This window comes from Petaurus breviceps, unplaced genomic scaffold (assembly GCF_028583685.1).
Source record: "Petaurus breviceps papuanus isolate PSGF00001 unplaced genomic scaffold, PetGlider_PUasm1.0 91041, whole genome shotgun sequence".
NCBI classification, from domain to species: Eukaryota; Metazoa; Chordata; class Mammalia; order Diprotodontia; family Petauridae; genus Petaurus; species Petaurus breviceps.
The window spans coordinates 41,452,957-41,466,008 of NW_027187400.1; the positions used below are offsets into that span (position 1 = coordinate 41,452,957).

The 13,052-nt window shown below is 50.9% G+C and overlaps 4 protein-coding genes across 4 annotated transcripts in view; 3 read left to right on the forward strand and 1 right to left on the reverse strand.

Annotated features, from left to right (window-relative positions):
- SARS2 (seryl-tRNA synthetase 2, mitochondrial) overlaps positions 1-13,052 on the forward strand; it is a 113,713-nt gene that overhangs the window by 38,899 nt on the left and 61,762 nt on the right. The window lies entirely within an intron of this gene.
- On the forward strand, positions 1,919-3,836 carry IFNL3 (interferon lambda 3). The gene is made up of 5 exons (XM_069078654.1): positions 1,919-2,394; positions 2,665-2,742; positions 2,954-3,097; positions 3,278-3,358; positions 3,550-3,836. Exons 1-5 carry the CDS (start codon positions 2,230-2,232, stop codon positions 3,646-3,648), a joined length of 567 nt encoding a protein of 188 aa, XP_068934755.1. The 5' UTR covers positions 1,919-2,229; the 3' UTR covers positions 3,649-3,836.
- On the forward strand, positions 4,302-5,784 carry SYCN (syncollin). The gene has a single exon (XM_069078672.1). It carries the CDS (start codon positions 4,721-4,723, stop codon positions 5,126-5,128), a length of 408 nt encoding a protein of 135 aa, XP_068934773.1. The 5' UTR covers positions 4,302-4,720; the 3' UTR covers positions 5,129-5,784.
- NCCRP1 (NCCRP1, F-box associated domain containing) lies at positions 5,810-11,032 on the reverse strand. The gene is made up of 6 exons (XM_069078626.1): positions 10,611-11,032; positions 9,033-9,092; positions 8,774-8,825; positions 8,450-8,545; positions 8,194-8,332; positions 5,810-7,044 (listed from the first exon to the last, which is right to left on the reverse strand). The coding sequence occupies exons 1-6, from the start codon at positions 10,948-10,950 to the stop codon at positions 6,904-6,906; spliced, it is 828 nt and encodes a 275-aa protein (XP_068934727.1). The 5' UTR covers positions 10,951-11,032; the 3' UTR covers positions 5,810-6,903.

Genomic DNA, 13,052 nt, shown 5'->3' on the forward strand with positions numbered 1-13,052 from the left:
AGGTCATGTAAGAATCCTTATTCAATGACCCTCTGATCATTAACATCAAGTAATGGGGAAAATGCAGCTTAGATTCCCAACAGATGGTATACTCTTACTCTGGACACTCCTGCTTGGGAATGATGGGTTTTTTTTTTTTTTTGGTTTGTTTGTTTTTTGCCTTTTGGAGGGCAATTGGGGTTAAGCAACTTGCCCAAGGTTATGAGGCTAGTTTTTGTGTGTGGGTGTTAAGTGTCTGAGGCCGAACCGAACTGGGGTCACTCCGGGGCCAGGACTTTACTCTCTGTGCTACCTAGCCGCCCATGGGAATGATGTTTTTACCACTGCCTCAAGTGACAGGTTATTTCAGTCTTCTAGATGAAATCCATAATCATGCCAAAGAAACTGACTGGATGAAGAATGACAACTGTTCAGACTATGATATGTAATTGGACATGCAATGTATAGAACTTGTCCAACAGTATACATATTTTGTGCATACATTGCAAATGGAACTGGGTCCAGAATTGTACAGGAAGAAGAAAGCAGGAGAGATTGTTTGGGAAATTACAATATTATTTTAATAACTTTAAAAAAGGCCCCATAATAATAACTAACATTTATATATATTTATATATTTGTGGATTGCAAAGCATTTTATATCCACTATCTGATTTGATACTCCCAAAAGCCCTGTGAAGAAAGTATTACAAGTATCATTATCTCTGTTTAATGGATAAGGAAACTAAAGCCTAGAGAAATGAAGTGATTTGCTCTGGGTCACACACTGGAAGGTGCTTGACTAAAAGAGTCATGGGCAGAGCAGGGAAAAGATTTAGATCTCCTGACTTCCAGGTGTGTAGCTCTTTCCTTTGCACTTGCAAAAGGACTGAGAGAACGGCAAAGACATGGGGAAGAGGGGAAGAAGGAGAAAAGAGAGAGGGGAAGAGGGGGAGGGGAGAAGAGATAATAGGAGAAAGACAGAAAATGAGAGAGAAGAGATGGGGTAGAGGGAGAAAAAGGGGGTTGGGGAGGTGAAAAGCATGGTGGAAGGAGAGACATTAGGGAAGGGGAGAAAAGATAGGAAGTGGGAGAAGAGGCAGATGTTGGACTTGGGGAGGAGGGGGAGAGTAAGGGGAAGAGACATAGGAGGAGAGAGAGGAAAGGGGAGAATTGGTGGGGAAAGAGAATAGGGTGGAAGAGAGAAATGGGGAAGGGGAGGAAATAGGAGTTAGGATGGAGGGAGCAAAAATGGAGGAGGATTGGGAAAATGATGGGGAGAGAAATGTAAAAAACTTGGGGGAGGGAGAATGAAACAGAAGGAAGGAAAATAAATGGGGGAGAAGGAGAGGGAAAGGGTCAGAGGAAGATGTGATGGAATCAGGGAGAAAGATGAGGAGAGAGGAGAAAAAGATGAAGGGAAAAGGACAGAGATGGAGAAAGAGAGATGGGGAACAGGGACAGGAAAGAGGGAAGAGAAGAAAGGAATGGAGGGGGAGTATGGGACAAAGAGAGATGGGGCAGAAGAGGAAGACAGTAGAGGCAAGATTGAGGAGAGAGGGATGGAGAAAGAGATGGGGAGAATAGAATTAGAAAAGAGGGAAAGAGATAGGTTTTGGGGGGGAGGGAAATGAAACAGAGGAAAATTGACAAATAGGGGGCAGGGAAAAGATTTGGAGGAGATTAAGAGACATTGGACAAGGTAAGAAAGGGGAGGAAGAGGAAGCCAGGAGGGAGAGATTAGATTGGAGGAAAGGTAAAGACAGAGAGGAAAAAAGGGGAGAGAGGTGAGATGTTCTAGAAGGAACCAGAATAGGAAGATTCAAGGGAGAAAAAGAAGGGAAGTGGAAGACAAGGGAAGACAAAGTGGGCGTATGGGCAGAGATATGATGGAGGATAGAGACAGTGGAGAAGCGATGATGAGAAGAAGACAGGAAGAGAAGACGAGAGAAGCACCTGAGTTGCAGTGAGGAATGCCCAGGAGGGAGCTGCCTCTGGGAATGCCTCCCAGCGGGCAGTGACTTTTCCTCCTGGCTGTTTCATTGGGCTTTCAGTTTCCCTTTCCCAGTACCCGCCCTCCATACCTACAGTCACCTGTAGACACCTGGCCCTTCCCTTTTCACCTGGGAGCAATAGTGCCGTTTCTGATTCCATTTTTCATTCATCAGTGGGGTTCTCCGGTGAAGCTCTTTAAAATGGCAGGGATGAAGCTGTCTCCACACACATTTGTGACGCTAACTCTGCAGTGCCATGACTGCTCCCAAGACTCTTGTGTTGCTATTTTCTGTCCTGATGTCAGGGGTGATCTCGAGGCCCCTGACCCTGACGCCCACCCAGAGGAGCTGTCAAATCAGCCAATTCAAGTCTCTTTCCCCTCGGGAGCTGGAAGCCTTCAAGGTGGCCAAGGATACCTATGTGAGTTTCTGGAGGGCTGGGAGAGGTCCTCATGTCCTCCATAATGCTGCTTTCTAGCCTTTCTCCTTCCACCAGTGGTCTAAGCTTGATCTCTTTTACTGTGGTCTAACATTCATCTCTCCCACTAAGATCTAATCATAATCCGTCCTGATTTCCATCTATTTCGGTGTTCCTAACCTCCATTCTATTAAAAAATTCCTTATGCTATGTGGAACCCAAGGACCTAGAAAGGTCACTAACCTTTAACTTCTTCCTCTTCAATCCCCAAAGGAGGAGTCCATGCTTCAGACAGAGAGGAAATGTAGCCCCAAATTCTTCCACAGGAACTGGGACCTTCGGACACTACCGGTGAGAAGGGAAATTTCATTCCTCTCCCTCACCTTTCTCCATTGTCTGTACCCCACCCCAGGTCTCTCCTCCCATCTCTTCTCCCCAGTTTCCCCTCCTAAATGTCCTCTCCTCTCTTTCCCCCACTGTCTCTCCTCCCCTGTACTGTCTTCTCTGTCTGTCCCCTTCACCTATCTCTCCTTCACATCATCTCTCATCTATCCCCTCACAGCTGTCAGATCGCCCCAGAGGCTTGAAGGCTGAACTGGACTTAACTCTGGAGGTCCTGAAAGCTGTGGATAGTCCTGATCTACAGAGAGTTCTGGCTCAACCCCTACAAACCCTCACCTCCATCAGCCAGGAGATCCAAAACTGTGTAAGTACTGTAACTGTGGAGCTTTCCCTGAACCAGTGGACATGTAGCCTTTCCTGTCTCCCAGATGCCTTGGTCGTTTTTGGTGAGGCTGGAATGTCTGGCTTTGTTCAACCCCTCCCCTAAACCATCAGATGCCTGGGTCCCCTTTCCTTTTCTTAAGTCCATCCTCTTCCCACACAGGTTACTTCTCTGCCCTCTAGGAGCCACAAGCCTTCCAGCCATCTGAAGCAATGGCTACATAGGCTCAGTGAGGCCAGGAAGGTGAGTTTTGAAGGGGATTGGGCTTCATAGGTAGGCTCCCATGGCACCCTGGGATAGAGGGTAGGTGTCAAAGGGACCCCAGTCTGGGCAGTCAGAGACTCTGTCTCCCCCTAAGGGAGCAGTGGGACTTGGGGCCAGGGAGACTCAGAATTCCCCAGAAGATCCTAATCCATATGTCTAACTCTCTTCAGGAATCTCAGGGGTGCCTAGAGGCGGCAGTCATACTCAACCTCTTCCGACTCCTGACCCAAGACCTCCGGTGTGTGGCCCTTGGGGACCTCTGTCAATGACCCAGGACCAGCCTGAGCTCTGAGACTGGACTTTATGTGCTCCATACCTTATTTATGGACCACCGCCCTTCCCATTTATTTATTTCCCCCACCCTTGACACTCACATATTCTATTTATACTCTAAGGATGGTTTTTTACTTTTGTATTTTTTTTCTACATTTGTTGAATAAAAAAAAAATCATTTACAATGAAATTGAAGGCCTGTATGTGGTTGTGTAGCTAGAGGTCTGTGGAATTGTATGTGGCTCTGAGTGAGTGTGATGAGGTTTGTATGTAGTTGTGGGTCTGTGAGTGTGTGGCTATGGATTTCTGTGTACAGTTGTGAGCAGGTGAGATTGTAGATTGTGAGCACAATTGTGGGTTTGTGTGTATAGTTGTGGGTCTGTGTGTGTATGTGTAGTTGTGAGTCTGTGTAAGCAGGTAGGATTGTGGATTTGTGAATGCAATTGTGGGTTTTATGTATATAGTTGTAGGTCTGTGTATGGCTGTGAGCAGGTGGGACTGTGGGTCTGTGTGTGTGTGTGTGTGTGTGTGTGTGTGTGTGTGTGTGTAGTTGTGGGTCTGTATATGGCTGTGAGCCAGTGGGATTGTGGATCTCTGTGTGTGTGTGGTTGGGAGTCTATAGTGACTGCACCTAAATGGGACTGTGGGAATGTGGTTCTGGGTGTGGTGGTCTGGATTTCAATGTGGGTGCTCCACTCAGAGACAGGGGCACAGCCTGGATCTTCTTTGGCCTTGCTTTTGAGCCTCTGGGAAGGTACCACCTGGGCTGGAAGATTAGATAGGGTGTCCAGTCAATCAATATTGGCTGACCCTGAGTGGGGACTGAAAGGCTTGGCCACAGGTGGCAAGATACCCAGGAGAAGGTGGGGCTTGGGGACCAGCTGGGGGCTGTGGTGTCAGGTCCAGCCAGGTGCTGGGATCCCATCGAACACACCATCACCCCACCCCGGTTCCTTATCTCTTCGTGGCCAGGTTCTTTCCTTCCCACAATCTCTGTGCCCAAAGCTTTTATAAGAAGTTCGGCGAGCACTGGCTACAGGTGCCTGTCCGTCCTGTCTGCCTTTGACTATGGCCCTATTACTCATGCCGTCGCTCCTGCTGGCCCTAGTGGGGGTCCTGTCAGGCTCCTGGGCTGCATGTCCGACAGCCGCAGACCTGAAGCCCACCAACGGAACTCGATTATGCGCCCGCCTCTATGACAAGAGCGACGCCTACTACGAGAATTGCTGTGCGGGCGCCGAGCTGAGCCTGGAGTCCGGCGCCGACTTGCCCTACCTACCGTCGGGCTGGTACCACACCGCCTCGTCTCTGGTGGTGGGGACCCGCTGTGAGATGACTGTCTGGAACCTCAGGGGCAAAGCAGGGAAGACCCGCAAGTTCTCGGCAGGAGCCTACCCTCGGCTAGCGGAGTATCGCCTCGGGATATTTGGAGATTGGAACAACGCCATAGGGGCTCTCTACTGTAAGTGTACCTAAACCGGCGTGGGGCCCCGGGGGCTCCCCGCAAGGACCCCTCCTCTACCCAGAGCAAGCCTTGCCCCCGCTCCCATGCTCTTCTCATTGCCACCTGCAACTGCTGACCGGCCAGATGCCTGGATGAACGCCTGACCTAGCTCGGTGCCCCAACTGCGGGGACCCAGGAGACTCAGCTCCCAGCCAGAAGTCCACCTCCAAGAGCCCCAGTTCAGTCTATTAGCTTCTTCGGGCCAGGGGAGCCCACTGTAACCCGAGTTCTAGTTCCCAGCTGTCATCAGTGCCAACGGTGGCCCCAGATTCGTTGCAGGAATGGGCCCCTTACCTTAGCCCATATGCCATTGTCTGGACCCCTCCTCACTGTACCATAGCTGACCTGGACTGCTGAGGCTTCGCAAAGAGTGAAGCAGAAGACCAGGCACTTAGCTTGGACCCAGTCCAGGAAACCCCCAGCTCACCAGACCCTTCTCCTCTCCTCCCCTCCCCCAGCAACTGCTGCCACCCCCTCAGTAAAGAGCTTTTGTGAAAATACTCAATATCATGTCTTCCTTTTCTGGGGGAGCAGAGCTCAGTGTCAAAACTCAATGGAGGCTTGAGAGCTTTGTAGGACTTGGGCCCCAGGGTCAAATGGTCTAATTCAGGGACCAGAGACAGACTGAAATAAGGACAGAGACACAAAACAGAGCACTTTAACAGAGATGTTTTTATAGGGATAGGTAATGAGAACAGGCATTGGGGAATCCAAGGGATACCCCACCATTGAGAATATTCCACAAAACATAGCCCAGGGAGGTCTTTGGGGAAGGTGAAGATGAGGGTCAGGGAATACTAAGGAAATATGAGGTCCTTAGAGAAGATATCTGGGGGGCATATTTGGGATGTGAGGGGCATTTAGGGATATTAGGGCTTCCTGGGAAAGATAAGAGGGTTCCTAAGAGGATGTTTAGGGCAATGATGGGGAGATAAAGGGCTCCCTATGAGTTGTTTAGGGGAAATAAATCTCTGGAGAGATTTTTAGGAGATGAGAATACCAGAGAGAGATATTAGAACAATGAATAGGTCACTGTGAAGAGACATTTTGGGGGAGATGACATGACCCTATATGGATTTTTTAAAAATGAAGGGTTCCTTCGAATTTGGGGGTCATGTGGGGATGCTCTTTTGGAGAAGACAGCTTCTTAAGGGGAGGAAAGAAAAGGTAGGGTCCCCAGCATATATTTGAGAAGATATTATGAACTCCTGGGATTATGTTTGGGAGAGATAAATCCCTATGGAAGAGATTTGAACAATTGCTCGAGATTTTAGGGGGAGATGAGAGGTCCCTTGGTGGAGATATTTGAGATGGCTTGATGTTGGTTTCTTGGGAAAATATCTGGGCTAAGATGAGAGTGTTTTGCAATATACTTGGGGAGAGAGGAGGTATCCTTCAGTGGGGAGGCAGGAGTTAAGGAAGTGTGGCCCAGTGGGTAGAGGGCCAGTCTTGGAGTCAAGTTCTAACTTTTTTTTTTTTATTGGCTGTGTGACCCCAGGTAAGTCAACCTTTCAGTGTCTCAGGCAATTCCAAGACAATATATTATACACAGGATGTCTGGTAACACAGGTAGAAGGAGAGTCCATAAGGGGACTTCCCTATCCTGATAATTTCACACGTCCTGACTAAAACAAAAAAGAAAGGTCCTTCTGGGGAAATGAGGGGAGGTCACCAGAAGGTTCATTCTATATGTGCATGTGGGACAGGTTCACTGGGGCAGAGATGGTAGCGGGGAGGGCATGACAGGTTAATTCTGCAGCTGCAGAGACACTGAGGAATCAGTCACCCGGGTTCTCCGGAACCCATCAGAACCTACACGGTTCTTCGCCTTGTGCAGGAAGTGAATGAATCGTACTCCTGGGCCATAGTGTTTGAATACGTGAGACACCTAGAAGAGCAGTTCAACAGAGTGAGGGACCCTTCCCAGACTGAAAAAGACCAGACAATTCCCAGTCTGCTCTCCCCACCCAGTCAGGCTGCAGGATTGGGAGAGAACTGTCTAGAGAGACATTAGGAGGGTATACTAGAAGGACCTTGGGAGAGGACACTGGGAACATTGGGAAAGGATGCTGTGGGGCACTGGGAGAGGACACAGGGGGCATTGGGAGAGGATGCTATGGGACATTGGCAGGGAACAACCGGGATATTGGGAGACTGGGAAGGAGGCATTAGGGAAACTTTAGGGGGAAGGTTGGGAGGGAAGGCTGAGATAACATTGGGAGAAAGGAAACACTAGGGAATACAGAGGGAACCCTGGGGGAACACAGAGGGAACACTGGGAGGAAACATAGGAGAATATCTGGAGAACAAAGGATGATCTTTGCAGAAGATACTGGGGAATGGGGAGGGGGCATTTTTAAGACGTATGGTGCAAAGGGCGGCTGGGTGGCACAGTGAATAGAGCACCGGCTCTGGAGTCAGGAGGACCTGAGTTCAAATCTGGCCTCAGACACTTAACACAAAAACTAGGCATGTGACCTTGGGCAAGTCATTTAACCCCAACTGCCCTACCTCCCCCCCTCCAAAAAACAAACAAACAAAAAAGAAGCATGGTGGAAAGAGGGTGAGATTTGGGGTCAGTTGTGTCCAACTCTTTATGACTCTGCAGGCCACAGCATGCCAATACTGTTCATGGGGTTTCCTTGGCAGAGATACTGGAGCAGTTTGCCATTTCCTTCTCCAGCTCATTTTACAGATGAGGAAACTGAGGCACATAGAGGTTAAGTGACTCATCCAGGATTACACAGCCGGTGAGCATCTGAGGCCAGATTTGAGCTCAGGTTTTTCTGACTCTGGATTGGGCTCTCTGTCCAATGAGTCACCTAGTTTGCCTAAGTCAAAGGATGTGGGTTCAGACCTTGGCTGCTACTTACTCCCTGTGTCACCCTGGATAAATCACTTGCCCTCTCTCTTAGTTCCCATGTCTTTAAAATAAGGCAGTTAGCCAAGATGATGGTGAGTATAGGGAGCAGGAAGGAGTCTGGGGTCTCTAGGAGGAGCCCATTAGCAAATACCAGGGGGATGCTCGGGCTCTCACCTGGCACCACAGTCCACCTGGGCCCCGTGGAGAGGGTCGGGGAGCAGCGTGGTACTGCCGGAGGACGGTCCGTCGGTCAGCAGCCAGGAGCCACACATGGAGCTCATACACACACACATCCAGGCGGCTATCCTCAAACCTTGGAAGCAGGGTGGGATTGGGGAGTCTCTGGGCATCCAGCTCCTAGAGCCCTGGAGCCCCCCCCAGTCAGAGCTTCCCAGACTATCACCCAGCCCTGCCCTCTCAGTCCCCATACCAATCCATGACTGTGATGGCCGGCTGCTCATCATCCAGCAGCTCCTCCCACAGGCCTTCAGCCAGAAGGTCCACACACTGTTGCTTCACTGTCCAGCTGGCGGCAAGAAGAGGGAGCTGGGTGGGGCCTGGGGTCACAGACCTGTGCTCTCCCTCCCCTACTCCCTCTGGGATGAGAACTCCAGCATTTGGTTTCTTTGCCCTTTGCCCTCCTCTCCACAGTCCTCCAGCCCAGACAAAGCTAAAGGAAGGCCCTTGATGGCTTGGCTGCAGCTGAGCAGGTAGCTCTAGGAAGGATGCCCTGCTGGGGCCCCAGAGCCCTCACCTGAAGTTGGGGAGCAGTTTCTCAGTGCTGATTTGCCATCCACTAAAGTTACCTGAGGGAGGAAGGACAGGACTAGATCCAGGCCCCCGGACCCTTCAGCACCTAAACAAACACCAGCCTCCTCCCTGGAATGCAATGCCCCCTCCAGCCCCCAGACCAGGAGTCTATTTCTGGAATGAGCACAGAGGTGAGGATAAGAAGGCAATCTCCTCTCCCTTTTCCCAGCCCCTCCATTTCTGCCAAGGTGGGTGGCTCTTACCCAGGGTCTCCAGGGGCCGAGCAGGGCCACAGGGGGGTGGTGGTTCATAAATGTTGATGCCTGAATTAGAGAGGGAAGGAGTCAGAGCCTTACAGACACCTCCCACCTTACACAACCCAAGACCTCTCACAGATCCTTGGTGGACTCCCTCATGCCCTCTGATCCCTCCAACATTTACTGACCCTATCCCTGACTAACCACCTCTCTAACTTCCAGTTATCTCCCAGTCACCAGCTGAGCCCCAGAGCCTTCAGTGACCCCCTCTTCCTTTGCTAATTGCTCACATACCCATGGATTCCCTGGCCACTGACTGATTCCTTTTCATAATGCCTCTACTCTCCCCAAATTTCTTATTCACAGGTTCTCCAATTCCTTCATTCCCACACCCACTAAAGGGCAGCACAGGACCTCTCCCCGCCCCCCCCAAAAATCCTGGTCTCCCAGCTCCTAGGGCTCTTCCCTAGGGCAAGGCAAGACAGGCTGGGCCTGGGTGAGTCAGTGCCCTGGGGCTGAGCACAAAGTCAGAGAAACCAACTTCCCTTCAGCAGGGGTGGAGTTGGAGGTGGAGATGTTCAAGAAAAGAGGCAGGAGAATATCAGAAAATGGAACCAACCATTCAGTTCGTGACAGGGATAAAAGAGCCAGAACTAGGGGAGAGAAAGATGCTGAGAGAGACAGAGAGAGGTACAGAGGTGAACAGAGAGACAAGGACAGAGGAATAGAGGTATGAAAAGTGCTAGAGAGATAAGTAAATACAGGGTAGAGAAACTAGAGACAGAGACGGAGAGGTGGAGGGACAGACATACAGAGGAAAGGAGTAAAGACAGAGAGAGAGAGAGAGAGAGAGAGAGAGAGAGAGAGAGAGAGAGAGAGAGAGATACACAGGGGAAAGGAGAAGAGACAGGGAGACACAAGAGACAAGAGAGAGGCGGAAAGACAGAGACAGCAAGAAGAAGAAGAGACAGAAACAGAGAGGGAGAGACAGAGGGAAAGATTGAGAGAAGGAGGAGAGACAGACACAGAGAAGGGGACATAGGTGGACAGAGAGACAAGGACAGAGGAATAGGGACAGAGATGGATCCAGAGAACAGATGTGAAAAGTGCTGGAGATACAGCTAAACACAGGGCAAAGAGACAGAGAGGGAGAGACACAGAGATGGAAGGGACAGGCACAGAAACACACAGATTCACAGACAAAGAAAGGCGTAGAGGTATAAGGAGGAACAGGGGAGACAGACAAACAGGCACCGTCTGAGAAGAATATTTAGAGAAAGAAATTGAAGCGAAGGGCCATGCAGAAAGAGAGAAGTTCGGGGCAGACTGACATAAAGATCCAGGACTGGAAGAGACGGAGAAGCAGAGACAGAGATAAAGAGACTAAGGGAGACAGAGATAAGAAGACGGGGACACAGGAACAGAGAGGGAGGCGCGGAGAAACACAGTGAGACGGCATTTTCCGACAGCCCGAGCCCACCCCCGCCCCCCAGCCCTTTCCTTGTCCCACTTTGTCCCTGTCCAGTCCCCTGGCTCCCTCCGGCCACTAGCTCTCCTTCCCGCCCCGCCCCCCGCCCCGCTCACCCTCGGGGTTCGGTGACCGCAGCAGGTTGCGGTAAAGCGGCCTCCGCACATAGAGAAGCTTCCAGCTGAGACCCGCTGGCAGGTTCAGCTCGACTCCCGACGTCCCCCACTCGTCCAGCAGCAGCTGGCGGGCACCTTGCTCCGATGGCCCTGGCGAAAGGGGTGCGTCGAGGATAGATCCAGGGGACAGAGGAGGCGGGGGCGAGGGAGCCCGTGGGGGAAACGGGGGAGACGGGGGTCTCGGTGGTTCCTTCTGCCCATCAGGCCCTCCATCAGGCTGGCTGGCCATGCCTCCTTCCGCCGCAGGTCTATTCATCTCTCTGTCTGTTGGTCTGTCCATCTCTCTCAGTATCTTTTACGGTTGTGGGTTTCCTGAAGGTGGGGCCAACATCATTTTGGTATTTAAGGAGGAGCTACCCTAGGTGAGGAAAGACCCGGGAGTTCATGCCCCTAACTCTTCCCTCTCCACTCAGGAGACCAGCCCTACCCCCATTTTGGGGACCCAGCCTCCTGAAACCTGATTGAAGAACTCAGGTGTCCAGTCCTCCCAGTCCCCTCCCTCTCAGAAACCTGAAGGAGGATCAGGTACCTTCCCCCTCCCCCATCTCCAAAGTCCCATCAAAGACTCAGGCCACCAGACCCCTCTCTCTAATCCCTGGCCCTATTAGGGACTGATCCCCCAAGTTTTGCCTCCTCCTTGGTGGTCCAGAGGACCAGTTCCATGACCTTCTCAGACCTGGAAAGAAGACACTGGCAGCCCCCTCCTTTCTGGGCAATGGGGAGAGATAGTTAGGGTTAATTAAGGAGGCTAATGTTGGGATTGGGCCCTACCTAATGAGGTCAATCAGCCTTGTTAACATTCCTAATGGCAGGATTAATAAGGAGCCCACTGACCTCAGAAGATCTTAGAAGCACCTCAGACCAGCCTGCCCTACCTGCTGGGTCCCAGGCATCCTGGCTCTAGGCCATTTCCTGCTTTCATCACTAAAGCCCTGAAACCAAGAGGTGCCAAGTAGTGAGGAACTGGGGAAGGGGGAAGGAGAAGGAAGAACTGGTAGACAAACCCAAAGTCCCCCACCCACCAAAGACATAAACACACATACCCACCCAGGGCTGACCAAGCATCTTGCCCCACTCAGACAGGTGGAGGTGGAGGGAAGAGCTACAGAAGAGGACCAGGATGGGTGGGAACCCTATCTAAGGTAATGAATGAGCAGAGTGTGTCCTCCATGAAGAATCCAGGGCAAGGAGGGGCCTAGAGCCAGAGACAAGCAGGAGTAGGCCCGAGATAGAAAGGAGAGAAGAGACATGGAGACAAAAAGGTTTTACCTACCTATCCTATCCTCCTCTCAACTTCAGGGCCTCCCGGAACCCCTCCGGTTTTAATTCCTCAGGAGATGTACAGGGAAAGACTGACAGATGCCCAGTCCCTGGATGCAAGTTCAAATTCTGCTTTGCCACTTACTACCTGCATGACCTTGCCCAAGTATCATCACTTCTCTGTCTGTGCCTCTGTTTCCTCATCTGCAACACTGAACCAGTTGGACTAGATCATCTTGAGCAACCACTCAGGTCTTAAGAGCAAGGACCCTTCCTTAGCTCCTTCCCACAGGGTTAGGGTGACTGTAGCCATCGGGATCACCCTCCCGTGGGTGGACTGAGGGAAGGCAAGGGGCAGACCAGAGGCACAGGATATACAAGGCAAAGCAAGCCATGTGAGAGTTCTAGGTCAGCCAGTGAGTCAATAAGAATTTACAAGGCATTTAGATATCCATCCACCCAGTCCCTCAGCAGACAAAGGACCTATCTGTCTGGGTGGGTGGGGGTGCACTGCAATGAGATGGGGTGGAAAGGGAGTTACCAGACAAAGTGGAGTTCACTAACTATTAGTGCTGAAAGGAAACTTGGGTCTTTTATCTAATCCAAATGTCTCATTTTACAACCGGAGAAACTGTTGTTCAGAAGATGCATTTGTAGAGAGCTAAGTTATGATTTGAATCGGGGTCTTCTGATGCCAAGCCCAATGTTCTCTTCGTCTTCATCATTCTGGTGGTGGGGCTCAGCAGCCCCTCTAAATTCACCCCTCCCCCCCATGCCCCCCATGAAACCTGGGCACACACGGTCCAGTGGCGTGGTGACAATCACAACCTGCAGGGGGCACCAGAGTCAAGGGAGTCATCCACAGTGCGGTGTGGGGGGGAAGACTCAGGCTAGGCTAGGAGAGAGGGCAGGCCCAGTGACCCAAAAGGCAGTAATCACCAGGAAAAAACCCAAAGCCTGGGAATGAGGAAGTGGGCAGCTCTTTCTGGGGCTGATCTTAATCACCAATTGTGTGAATCACTTCCCTGCAGTCAATCGATCTTTTTAATGAAGGATGAACCATTTATCGATTGCTCAATCAGTCATCAATAGCAAATGCCTTGAAGGAGATGGACTCAGGAT

Excerpts from the sequence above, each read along its gene's own strand:
- IFNL3 (XM_069078654.1), top strand. The coding sequence starts at position 2,230 with ATGACTGCTCCCAAGACTCTTGTGTTGCTATTTTCTGTCCTGATGTCA. Across the intron at positions 2,395-2,664 it reads AGGTGGCCAAGGATACCTAT|GAGGAGTCCATGCTTCAGAC; the intron begins GTGAGTTTCTGG and ends CAATCCCCAAAG. Across the intron at positions 3,359-3,549 it reads GGCTCAGTGAGGCCAGGAAG|GAATCTCAGGGGTGCCTAGA; the intron begins GTGAGTTTTGAA and ends AACTCTCTTCAG.
- SYCN (XM_069078672.1), top strand. The coding sequence starts at position 4,721 with ATGGCCCTATTACTCATGCCGTCGCTCCTGCTGGCCCTAGTGGGGGTC.
- NCCRP1 (XM_069078626.1), bottom strand. The coding sequence starts at position 10,950 with ATGGACAGACCAACAGACAGAGAGATGAATAGACCTGCGGCGGAAGGA. Across the intron at positions 9,093-10,610 it reads GCGGTCACCGAACCCCGAGG|GCATCAACATTTATGAACCA; the intron begins GTGAGCGGGGCG and ends TCTCTAATTCAG. Across the intron at positions 8,826-9,032 it reads TCGGCCCCTGGAGACCCTGG|GTAACTTTAGTGGATGGCAA; the intron begins GTAAGAGCCACC and ends TTCCTCCCTCAG.